Raw genomic sequence first — 13,045 nt, 5'->3', positions numbered from 1 at the left:
TTGAGTGGGACACATTCAGTTCATAGCATCAGTCTTTTCTTGACATCACTGTCTTTTTAACTGCAGAGAACCAGAGCTCTGATAAGAAACTAAGAATGTGGAATCCAGTTTCTTCTATAGAAGATAGTTGGGAAGGAGGGGTGAGTTGCTGGCTCAGCAATAGCCTTAGTCTTTCAACAGCCGTAGTCTTCCATGGGGAGAACACCTCTCCTCTCCCACCCACAATAGTTGTGTCTGGAGCAACACCACTCTGAGTCCCAGGTAAGTCAGGTCTTTCAGGAGCTCCCACTAAGCTCAGGATTTAGTTCAACATTCTTCGCAGGATTTACAAGATCCCACCTGCTCTGACCCTTGCCTATTTCTCCAGCCTTGCCTCCCCCAATACACATTCTAGTCACACTCATCTCCAGTGCCAACTCCTTCTGCCTCAGGGCCTTTGGACATTCTATTTCCCTAATTCTGGAATACTGTCGTTACCTTTTTGCCTAATTAATTCCTATATATATCCTTTGGTTTGGTCTAAAGCCATATCCTGAAAGATATTTTCTTTAACTGTCAGATCTAAACCAGCACCCGCTCCCCATTCCGGTCATAAAATATAGCATAGTGTCAGGAACTTGGGGCCCAGACTCATACCGCTTGACTCGGTATTCTGAGTCCACCACTCATTAACTGTGTGACCTTGGGCAAGACATGTAGACTTTCATGCCTCTATTCATCTCTAAAGTGGGGCCAACAATAGCATCTACTGCAGCAAATTGTTGTGGGAACTAAATGAGATGTTTATGTAGAAAGTTGGGAAGAGTGCCTGTACGATTAGTGTAAGTTATTATTTTCCTTCATTGCACTTATCTAAATTGTAATTATAAAATTTTTGTTATTGCTTGTGCAATATCTGTTTTACATATAGTAGTTCTCCAGCAGTAAGACAGAGTCTCTCTTGTTCTCTACTGTACCTGCAGAGCCTAGCATACCACCTTCCATGTTGCTGGCTCTCAATAGACGTTTCTTGAATGGATGGATGGGTGGATGAACATATTACATATTACCATGAAAAAGTGTCACCTTCTCAGAAAATAATCAATATTATTAAAGAGCATTATTTGGCTGATTAATAGCTTGCAGTTAGATGGAAATTTCACCACCTCTCCCTTTCTGGGGCCTGTTCTCATGCAGAGCCTTGGGATGCTCATTGCCAGGCAGATTTTTGAAACATCTCAACTGACACTTACATTCCATATGTTACAATTTACAGATTCCTGCTGGGGTCAAGGTGGGGAATGGCATGCCTGCTAATAGCTGCTTTTCTCACATGAACTTTCACATAAACTCTCTTCCCAGCTGGTTTTACTGATACATTATAACATACTTTTATAAACAATTTTTTCAAGGTCATGAATGAACACTTCCTAATTTCCATTTTTAGAGGATTAGAAGTTTAGGAAGGGCAACTAGAGGATTCCTAGACTAGCCCCTTCCACGGGCCAGAACTCTTTCTTTGAACCATTCTAGCAGGTAGACCTCCAAGGAAACAGGGCAGCAGTGTTCGGTGAGCCCCCAAGCTCTCTGGCTCATCCTTCCTCAGGCTCCAAGGATATTAGGCCTGTATGTTTTAATCGTGTTTTTTACTCTAATTATATTTGAAGTCATAGAAGAAGTGTCCTTTCACCAGAAAAAATCCAACAAAATTGCCGAATCTGAAAGGCCACCATTGAGCCAGGTTGTCATGGGGGTGGAAACCTCCCACGGAGGGTCTGCTTGCCAGCAAGGAGGCTGACCAAGGTCAATCTTCTGTGCCTCTATTTTCTTTCTGACCCAATCTGTCAGTCAAGTTTTATCTTTGTTGCATTTGTCAAAACACCGCTGTTCTCTCTCCTCCCTGTGGCAGTTTCATTTTTGTTGTTAAAAAAAATCAGAAGTTTGAGCAGCCTTTGGCTGATGGAAGTAGGTTTTATTGACTGTACAGTCTAGTTTGTGGCCGAGAAGAGTCAGTCTCATCTTTCGTGTCCATCAGACTATGGAAATCATCTGATTTATCAACTAACTTTGGTTCGTCAGGAGACTACAACCCACACAAGAATTTCTGTCACCAACTGCTCCATGCTGAGGTCATAGTTTATTGGATGGTGGCTCCTACAATAGGGTGATCTCCTCTCCTAGCTATAATATCTGCATGTAAAAATAGTAGGTTCATTAAGAATAAAACATATCATTTTTCTAAGAGAAATGTCTGGTAAATCTGCTTTTTGTAGTGTCTGTGGCTCCAAGTTATTATTGAAAAGATACACACTATTGAGTGCTAATCTAGACCAATCTTATTCAACAGCAATTTTCATGTGGGATTAAGGTTACAGACATTTTTAGATGATGAGTAGAAATACTCTAATTTCAGATTCTCACACTATTATGAATTTTTTCCTCCCCATTTCTAATGTGATATTCCCAGAGAATGTATTTTAAAACATAATCTAAAATACAATACCTATATTGGGCTCTAAGTGCTCCTTAAGGGAGAAGTGATTTATCCAAAATGGGTAATTCCTTTTTTCTGTTCTATAAATTGTCATTCCAACATAGTTGTTGGGACAATTTACTTAATAGGTTGATTCTTTTAACAAGGATTATTGGGAATTGAATTGGGCAGTTTAGGGGATTCCTTAAGAGAAGATCCTATCAGCTTCCAGAGAGAAAAGGTTAATTTTATATATGCAATCAAGAATCAGAATGGCTTTGGATTTCTCAAAAGCAGTGCTAGAAGCTAAAAGGCAAGGAACAGTCTTCAAAATTTCAAGGGAAAATGATTTCCAATCTATAATTACATAGCCAGGCAAATATCAGTCAAGAGAAGCCTAGGCTAAAATAATTTTCAGACATAAAGCCCCCTCCAAGTCCATCTCCACCTTTGTTCAGTCTGGGCCCCAGGAACCTGACCTGTATGGACTGTCCCAGTGGATTCCTTTGCCTTCCATTTCCAGTAGGATTTGCCAATAGGAAGTTCCTACAGAGCTTGGAGGGAGAAAGAAGAATAAGATCAGACTGTTTATTCCTTGGCTCCCTCCCTGCCAAGTTAGCTCAGGCTGATCCCCTTATAGAAGGTCAGCATTCCTGGAAGGTGGGCCTCTCCACTATCTCCAAAAACTTCAGTTCTTCAGTTTGGCTTCCAGGAAGCACTCTCCCCTTGTCTCCCCTCTCAGTTCCAGGGGAGGTAAAAGGCTCCCTGCAGGGGCTGAGGTCAGGGGGCCTCACCTGCCTCTTGCTGGTTTCCCTTAACCTTCCCATATCTTTTAAAACAGGTCTTCATTAAACGTTCCTCAATTCTCCAGCGGATTGTGTCATCTGTTTCTTGCAGGACCCTGACCAACAGATGCCTGGATGATCAGTAGATGGTTTCACTCACCCCTTGAAGGCAGTACAGTTATGATGAAATTTTTTAGAATCACATCAGTCTGAATGTGTCCTAGCCCTGCCGTTTTCTGTCTGTGGGGCTTTGGACAAATGACAAGCTTTCCGAGCCTCAGATATAAAAAGGGAATTTTTCTATGACTTTTCCTCCCAGAGTTTCTGTGAGGATCAAATGAACTAATCCAAGAAAACACGTATCCCACTGCCAGTCATTTAACAAGCACTCAGTAAGAGGTGCTTATTATTGTTTATGATTATTATCCTTGTGCTATCGCTAGCCTGCCAAGAACTGCTCGCTCTTCAAAGGGGCAAAGGGCCAGAATGGCTGGGATGCCACCCTCACAAACCTCAGGGCTTCACGTGGGAATCCTGAGGAGTGTAAAAGAGACTCAACCAACGGGGAAAGCTTCGGGCCCAGCCCCTAAAGCCTGACTTAGGGCTGCTCTTGCCTTTTGGGTTGTACTCTGACAGGCAGGGTGGGGTATCCTCTGGCAGCCAGCTCGAAGTTCCACCCACAGTCCTTAGTTCAGGATCACAGTGCTCTTTGCCAGAGATAAAGGGGAAATTGGAACCAGGATGCATTTTCTGAGCAGAGTTGCGATCCCAAATACCTGATGGAGGATTCATGGTTGTTCCTAAGGCACTCAGCCAGGCAGAGCTGTTTCAGCTTTTGAGCATGTGACTCCCTGCCTGGGCTATTTAACCCCTCTCTCCTACCAAAAATCAGCTACAGAAAGCCAATCTTGATGAAGTTCTGTCTTTCAGTGTGAGTAGAAGGTGCCAATTTGCCCCTGTGAAGCCATCTTCCTTTTTAAATTTGCAATATTCCTTTAGCTCAAGCCTTCGGGATTATTTGTGTAAATGGGGGGTAAGGAACGGAGAGGAGGTATAAACAGAAGTTGCTTTTGCTGGAAGAGGTAAAAATGAGCAGGCCCAGCTCAGTAAATGTCAGAAAGGTGTGCACTTGTGTGTGTGTGCATGTGCATGAACACATAGGCAAACATGCATATATATGTGAGCTTCTGAGTTTATAAAGGTTGATTTTCTTTCTGTGATCATCAGAAATGGCCTAGCTCTGAGTTCTTTTGAGAGCTATCTTGTTAAAAATGGGGGTGGACCCTTCAACAGACACAATATTGGTGTGCTCAGACATTCCACCTCTCCTCTCTATTCATCCTGGCATATGAAAACTCAAATTTGGTGAGAGGGAGAAAGAGAAGGGACTGGTTTAGGAAGGGAAAAAAAAAAATCACCTTGGGATTCCTTGAAATAGCAAATTCTTTTTGTAACTCCCTCACAATGTGTTGACACTATTATTCACTGTATTTAACCAAAAAAAAAAAAGTAATTTCAGGAACATAGCCATTGTATGAAGTAAGGTATGCCAGAATTTGATACAAACAGGAAGTGGGTGGGTCAAACTTTAGTTGACATGGTGTGGTGGAAACAGATTCTGTGGCAAAAGCAATTCAATTTAATTTGGCCTGTGGATCTTGTTATGATAGGGCAGGACAGTAAGACTGATTCTGAGGATAAGCTATTCAAGGGCTGGTGCTGACTGAATCCCCAACATTGATCCACTTCACTTCCTTCCAGAATCCTGATGCTTACACCATACAAAGCAATGACTACTGCTCTGGCTACACCACATTCTAGATGGCTAACAGCGGCAATCCAAACCTCCCAACATCTATTTCCTCATCTCAGCAATGATGGTAATAACCATTAATGAAAATGGTGATGAGAAGTAAAGAGAATGTATGAGCGAGCTTAGCCACTGAATAAATGATGGCTAATAATATTAACTATTATAATGAAAAGAAGAGGAGGAGGAAGGAAGGAGAAAGGGAGAAGGAAAGTCAATTTTAATTAGGTAAAGAAGTCACCCCACAGGGCCATCTGGGGAGCATAAGAGTGATTTTATAGTATGCTTTAAAGAAATCTTATTTAACATTCTCTTAAATAAACTTGCTAATTTTCCTGATGTGATTACCTCTTTGTTTCTAAGCTTCAGCATTTTATTCTGCTTTAATTATACAATATTTTAGGTTTGACATCAAAAAGTGCATCATCTGTTTTTATCTTTCCCAGCCTCATCCACATCCTTGGTTACTGCTGCCAGGTATCCTGGGGTCACCCAGAGTACTTTTGTTCTAGAGACCTTTCAAAGTAAGCCAATGAAGCAGTTCAGAAAACTTCTCTTGTGTGTAGACAAAAATACATTAAAACAACCAAGGGAGTGCTTATTCTCTGGGACAATTATTTTTAATGCCTTACTGGACCCATCCTTTTGGAGTCAAATTAGGAGAAAATCTTTTTTTACTTTGTTTTACATCTTGGAACTTGATCTTTGGTAAACGTCTGTGATGTTTGCACATTGTGTAACACTTAACCCCCCTACCCCTCCAGCTGTCCCAAATGCTGTCAGGATTTCATCAGCGTGTTTACAGGCAACACAAACACAGGGGTAGAGAGGATGAACGGTTTCTTTGTGGCTTTCTGGTTATATGCCTTTGACTAGCTACTAAATGCGATTCTGAAAGGCTTGTAGTGATTTTGGGTTTGCTTGGCCAGACCCTTCATTCAGCTCCAAGCCGGAAGAGCTCCCCCTTCGGGTATCCTTGATGTTGAAACCTTTACAAGGCGTCATTGACTAATTCAAGTAAAAAGATGTTGTCAGCATGGTAAGTATTCTTTTTACGTTGGGTTCTCTGTAAAGCACAATGATGCTTTCCTAACTTAATAATATTGTGGTTAGCTAATTATTTACAGGTTCACCAGAGTCTCTCTAAAACTTAATGATGTGTCCTTTAGTCTCCCTGATTACCATATGGAGGAACTGAAGAGAATTCTGGGACCTGGGATAAATGAGGGCTGTTGTAAGAACATGTTTTAGAGCAGATCTTCCGCAACCTGCTTCGATAGTGACCAAGTCCTCCAGCATAGCTAGGCTGTGAGGAAGTTGGGAGTAAGGACTCCCTATCTCCAACTCAGTTATTGGGCCTATAATATGTACTTGGTAAGTGTAAATGAGTGAATGTTGTTACAGAAAGATGGCTCTTGCCTCCCACAGGACAGGCTTTGGGGAAAGCTCTGCCACTAACTAGCTGTGTAATCTTGTGCAAGTCATATAATATTTTATCTGAAAAATGAAGAGTAGGACTGGGCACTCTTTAAAGTACTCTGCTGCTGAAATCTGGTGGAGAGAAATTATCTTACACATCCTGGGTGAACTCAGTACCTGGGAAGGCATCTTACTGAGTTAGGAAAAGGAGATGATGAAGAACTTGTTAATATGTAATATTTAGATTCCTCTTGCTCCAGATAATTGCTTAGAGCATGTACAGCATTTTTTTAAAATGAAGGTGGCCAGCTGTCTCAAATATTCTCATCTTTTCAAATGGTTCTGTTGATGGGATTCAGAAAGAACTAGTCTCCATGAGGCTCTCCTTGTATATAACCTGTCTGATATGAGCAGGTGAATATTTTTCTTTCTTAAATCTGGTTTTGAAACACAGAGATGATCAAGCAGCTTTGGCATTATACACCCATCTTAGATCTATTTGTGGTGGATGTAATTAGAATGGTGTTCATTGAATCCAATTGCCTCAAGGAAGTAGGGCAAAACTGACCTAACAGATGTTCATGCTTATCTAATAATAATAATAATGATACACTGTGTTTATTTGGAACACAAATTGTTCCTGCTCACTTCAAGGTCCCAATGCAAAATCCTGGATTCAGATCCTGTGAATTTATCACACCCACTGAAGGACATTGGCTTTCTAAACCTCTGAGTGGATTATCCTCTTCCATTAGAGTGGGCTCATCCTTTCCAAAAGATAACATCTTGTTTCTCTGGCCTGAATTTCCCTTGACTTCTTTCAAAACACAATTTGTGAAAACAATGTGTGAGAACACATGACAATTGGAAGTGCTCAGCTGGAATACTGCAATAAATATGTCAGGTATATAAACTAGCTGATGCTATTTATTTGGTCCTTAAGAAGAAAGTATTGTATTGGGATACGATAAATTGCAATCATTTTTCGGTGCTCTCAGATTTCTCCAGTAATGCATATATGTTGGCAGACCTTAGTGGGTTATGCTAATTTATTTGTAAATCATCAAAGGAAATGATAAAATGTATGTCTCCAGGCAAGTGAGTGGACAGGAAAACCTAATTGGGCAACAGTAATATTTTCCTACACCAGAAGTAAACATATCAACATGGTGAGGATGGTTTTGTCCCACTCCTGGCTGAACTTTGAGGGGTGAGATGGCTAATGTCGAGGGACCTAGCTTTGTAGTTCTTTCTCACAAAGCATTCCATTATTCAAGGAAAGGACGATTTGCAGCATGACACAGCGAACTAGGTCAGAATAATATTTCTTAATGGCGTTTCCTACAATGTTCTATTAATTACAGCAGTGGTTCAGAATTTTCTGTGCCTTGATAGGTTGTATTTTTAAGTAGGCACACATTTTTTAAATTTAGTATGATTTAAAACTGAGTTCTAAGGAATCTCTTATATGTAAGTGGTAAAAAATGATGTGGGAGAGGGGAAGCGAAATATGTGCCTATCCATATATATACCCACAGTTGGTATACAAAAGATGGTCTTTGTGAACATAAAAGTTTATGCTGTCTGTGATTTATGTGGTTTTTAAAAAAACACTAGCAATATTTAGGAATCTTGGAGCATAATGTTGGAACAGAATCTCTTTGCCCTAAATTTGCATGTACTCTGGCTTTCTCTCTTATTGCTCCACATGGATTCTCCCTCTCTTCTAGCTAAATTGGTTTAGCCACAGTTCCCTTTGTGGATGGCATTCCTACAACATGCCTTGCCTCTTTGCACCTGACTATTTCCATTCCCCCCATTTCTTAAGCCTGGGAAGAAGCATTCCCCAGCTATCTCCACTGGGTTGGAGTGGGGAGATCTAGTTTAAGGCCCCTCCTCCGTGAAGCTTCTTTCTTCTTATCCTAGTTAGCAATGATGATCTCTTCTATTGATAATAACCAGGGTTTCTCAACCTCAGCACTGCTGCATTTTAGGCTGGATGAGTCTCTGTTGTGGATTAAAGAATGTTCAGCAGCATCCATGGCTTCCACTCAGAAACATGCCAGTAACATCTACTACTTTCCTGTCCCTACTGAGCTGTGATAACCACATATGTTTCTGGACATTGCCAGATGTCCACACCCAGGGAGCAAATTGCCTCAGTTACGAACCACTGCCCTAGGACGCTTCCCAAATCAGATCACAGAATCTGGAGAACAATGTTCTGGTCCTTAGTGTTTTGGATAATATTCAAAGTTATATGATTATTAATGAATAGAAGATGTTTTTAAGAATGATCAGTCGGGAGTGTCTGAAAATTAACACATTAAGTTGATTTGAATCAAGTCAGATCCCCCCCAAAAATATAGAAAGGGATTATATTATTGCCTTTCTCCTCTTAGAAAAAACTTTACAGAACTATAATTTTAACACTACACCATTGGGTTGAAATGAGAAGAGAATGTCTCTGCACTTTTTTAAACATCATTGTTGAAATCACTAACTGTCATTGGATGACCCTTATAGAAAAGCCAGTGAGGTAAACTCTTATTTAGAGTTTAGTACTAGAAAAGTTTTTCTCTTCTAAGAAACTGGGTATCTTCCTTTCATTCAAAAATGAGATATTTGTAACTAGTTTTATTTTCCCTTTTTGACTTGGCTGTCAGGAATCTCAGAACTAAGTTTTATGTTCAATTACAGTAACTATTTTCAGCCTTTGATTTCTTGGATTAATCCAGTCTTTTCTTTTTACTAGCCCCACTTAACTCTCATCTTTCACCTTTGCTCTAATGGCTTTCTTAAATCCATTTTATTTATAAAATAAAATTTTAAGCAAGTGGAGTCCTTATCATTTACCATTAATACCAAGACACTTTTAGGAGTAAAATAAGAGTAATTAATAATTAATCTGGGACAACAGCTTAAACTGAGATTGTCCTGGGCAAAATAAAAATATGGTGTCACTCCAGAAATAAATAATAAATGTAACAGAGAACAACCGTTATTCCATTCCCAGGTTGGGGATAATTAAAGATAAACATGTACCCTAAAGACAGAATCAAAGTTAAGCTATGTGCTTCTTATTTATCATGTGTCACATCTGTTGATTAGAATTTAATATTTATTACTTCTTGGGAAATTTTGTAATTAGCCTCTGTATCAGTAGAGAAAAAATCCTGGGCTTTTAAAAATGTATTTAATTTCTACTAAAGGGGAGAGGGGGATACTTTAGATCTGGAACAGTGATCACAATAGAAGTTTCATTTGTTTGTGATTTATGAAGCCTTGGATAAATGCACTATTGACCAGTATCAGATTTCTAATGACTCTATCTTGTTTTTCCTAAGCAACTTCTCATAAACTTTTGTAATATCTTGAGCAGCCAGCTGATACTGTGTTCAAGCCTGTTTACAGAGCTATTAATAAATGCTGTATGGCAACTCCAGGAAGAGTCAAACTGCTTTTTCTCTCCATTGGCTGAAAACAGTTTCCTGCTGATTTTGAAAAACATGGGATTACCAAAATCCTAGATATATGCTGGATACTCTGAAAAGAAACCCAGTGAAAATAAATGGGATTATAATTTTTAACCTAAAGGGTTTGTAGTCAAAAAGGAAACTCTCTGTCAATGCCTTGATGGCAAAGTCTTCCATATATGAAAGGGAGATTTCAGTGTGGTACACGTGAGTTTTAAAAGATGGGAATTTTTTGCTATACATGCTCAGAATCATGTTGTAATTCAAGTTCTCGGTGGCTGTTCTATTTTCTAAAGGCAGTTAATAGTCTCTGATTAGACAAATTTAATAACTACCATTTATTTATTTCCAACTACATGCCAGGCACCACGTATGCACTTTATCCATGTTCCTTTGTTCTCAACACAACTCTGTGAGGTGAAGTTATCATTATCCCCATCTTACAGTTAGGAAAATCAATGCTCAGAGAGAATAAGGAAGTCACCCAAAGTCATATAAAAAATAAGTAGCAAAGGAGGATTTAAACCCCAGCCATCTGATTCCTAACCCCTGTTCTTTATACTCTTCTGTACTTCCATAGTGAAAAGCTATCACTGTAAAAACCTAAGATGGCCAGAGAAAGGTAAAACTAACAGTAGCAGTAACACTCATGCAGCACACATTCTACCAAGTGTTCTGAAAGTTTATTCGTCTCGTTTAATTCTTACAACAGCCCCATGAGAAACGCACTATGCCCACTTTACAGATGAAGAAACAGGAGGGTAAGTGATGCATGACCCCAGCAGTATTCCTGTCCATCGTTGGTTCTTATGTTACAGACCATCCTGAAGGTTCTGTTTTGCCTAGCACTTTACAGTTTTCAAATCACTCTGTATACTTTACTTCATTTTTATCATTATCCTCGTTTTACAGATAAGGGTACTGAAAAAATCAAGAGCTTAAGTTACTTCTTTAAGGCTATGGTCTTTGGCAGATACAGGATTTGAGCCCAGGTGTTTTTATACCTAGCCCAGGATTCTTTATTCTGTATAAGGCTGCACATCTGAAGTATGGCTGTAAGGAACCATGCCATCCTAAATTTTCAAGCTCATGTTAATCCATAGCCTTCTGTATGAAAGGAAAAGAAACTAAGCTTGACTTTGAAGCAAAAGCCACTTATATCCTGTTTCAGGGCAGGAGGTGGAGTGGGGGGACTATGAGGGGTAGGAGTGTAAGACAAAGTAAGTTCAATTTACTCCAAAGTGGCAACAATCTTGCTTAAGGTCAGACTCATTGGTAAAGGGCTTCTCTTCCTGCCCTTCTCCCTGATCCAACAACAATGAAGATTGTTACCTTTTTTTAAACACACCAGATGATACTAAGTTTAGAACTTATCAATTAATTAGAAGCAAAGAAAAACAATCATGTCAATATAGATAACAGCCACCATTTATTAAGTGCTTTCTCTATGGGCTACAAATTTATATGCCTATCTCATCTAGTTCTCACAATTTGAATAAGTGGTATTATTTTACCTTGAAGAGGAGAAAGTCCTTTTGCAAAAGCTAAGTAACTTTCATAGTCACTCAGCTGGTGGTGGTGATTTTAACCCAACTCTATCTAAACAGCTGCCCTCTGATTCCATAAAATCTAGCTGCCTTATAGGCAGAGATTTATCCAAACCACTGGTTCCAAAGCTTTCAAACCCTTCCTGTGTCTCGACAGAAGGATGGTATAATTACTAAGCACATTTAAAACGTGGCAGGGTGGGCAGAAAATGGAAAGGAAGTGAATGCTTCTCCCATTCCCATCTCACCTGTAGTCATTCTGTGGTCTGGCCAAACTCCTTGCTCCTTTACTGCAGCTATCACTATCTGAAAGGATCTGACTTGCTGCTGGTAATCTGTCATTCGTAGTGGAACGTAAACTCCAAGAGAGCAGGGCAGAGTCTGTCCTGTTACTGCTGTAGTCTTAGTCCCTGCCATAATGCCTGGCACATAGGAAGTGCCAATAAATAGTGGCCACATGATGAGTGAATTGATGACACCCAAAGGATGAGGATGCCCCTGCTGGGAAAAAAAAAAAAAAGGAGGACTGTTCACTTCCTCTGTAGACAACTTGATGTCTTAAAAGAAGAGACTTTTAGAACAATTATTTCTAAAAGGCAAAGAATGCCCTGATTTGCCAAGATTTCTGAAGCCGTGATTATGAGCTTTGCAAGACATTGCTCCTTAAACATTTTGTCTGATTTTTGTCTTGCTAAATCTCTGCTAGGAATTCTGGCAATTCCCCTTCCTCATTCCCCTAGCCCTCTTCTCCCAGTTCACCTCCAGTGAATCCACATCCTTCTCCTGGCGACGGGCTGCATACCCGGGCTCACAGACCAAGGCCCAGGTGGCTCCTCACTAACGGCTCCTCTGTTATCTGTAGGGAGAGCTAGTGCCTTATTCTGAGTAGATTTTCTTGAAGCTAAATTGACCTATAGGGGGAAAAAATGCATTCTACAGAAAGCAGTGCTTTGTTGTCCAGTTCTCTCTTTCTTTCCATATTCCTTTGCTTTCCATCAAACATATCCTGCATACCTTTCTTAAAAAAAAATGTCCACTGAACATTCCAAATGCAAACTGTTGAGATTTTTCCTTCTGTCATAATTTTTGAGCCACTGCAATGTTAACAGGCTGCTCTAAAGGATATTCCCTTCCTGTCCTGCCACCACCCCCATATTCCTAACTCAACATTTGGATATCTTTACAACATATATTCACTTTGAAAGATAATACTGATAACTTGTTTTGTACGAACATTTATACACCAGGACCCTGGCAAGGGACCGACTTCGTTGGGATACTTTATGGCTTAATACATCTGAATGATTTATATCTCGTTTTGTCTAAGCATTTATGCTAATAAATTTAGCAGATTCTCCAGTACGGCCATTCGTTTTCTTCAGAGGGTCAAAGCGAGAGGGTAATAAAGCAGGGTGTTATTAAAGAAAGAAGGAAGAAATTAGCCTAACTGATTTAGAACACAAACAAAATTACAACACAAATAAAATCTCTGATTACAGTTAAGCTGGAACAATAGTAAGGTAAAAAAAAAAAGTTTCCAAGATTCAGATCGATTT

General features: G+C 39.8%; 1 protein-coding gene across 2 annotated transcripts in view; it reads left to right on the top strand.

The window, feature by feature from the left end:
- Window positions 1–5,858: 5,858 nt before the first annotated feature.
- The window catches only part of WT1 (WT1 transcription factor), a 57,485-nt gene continuing 50,298 nt past the window's right edge, over window positions 5,859–13,045 (top strand). The window contains exons 1-2 of one of the 2 annotated variants that reach the window (XM_073216368.1): window positions 5,859–6,086; window positions 10,655–10,703. In XM_073216368.1, the coding sequence (XP_073072469.1) occupies window positions 6,084–6,086; window positions 10,655–10,703 (52 nt within the window). In that variant the 5' untranslated portion in view covers window positions 5,859–6,083. The remainder of the gene's footprint in view (window positions 6,087–10,654; window positions 10,704–13,045) is intronic. The other variant, XM_017639689.3, reaches the window with a different exon arrangement.

The sequence above is a fragment of the Manis javanica genome, chromosome 11 (assembly GCF_040802235.1).
Source record: "Manis javanica isolate MJ-LG chromosome 11, MJ_LKY, whole genome shotgun sequence".
NCBI classification, from domain to species: Eukaryota; Metazoa; Chordata; class Mammalia; order Pholidota; family Manidae; genus Manis; species Manis javanica.
This window is presented reverse-complemented; position numbering and strand designations above follow the sequence as displayed.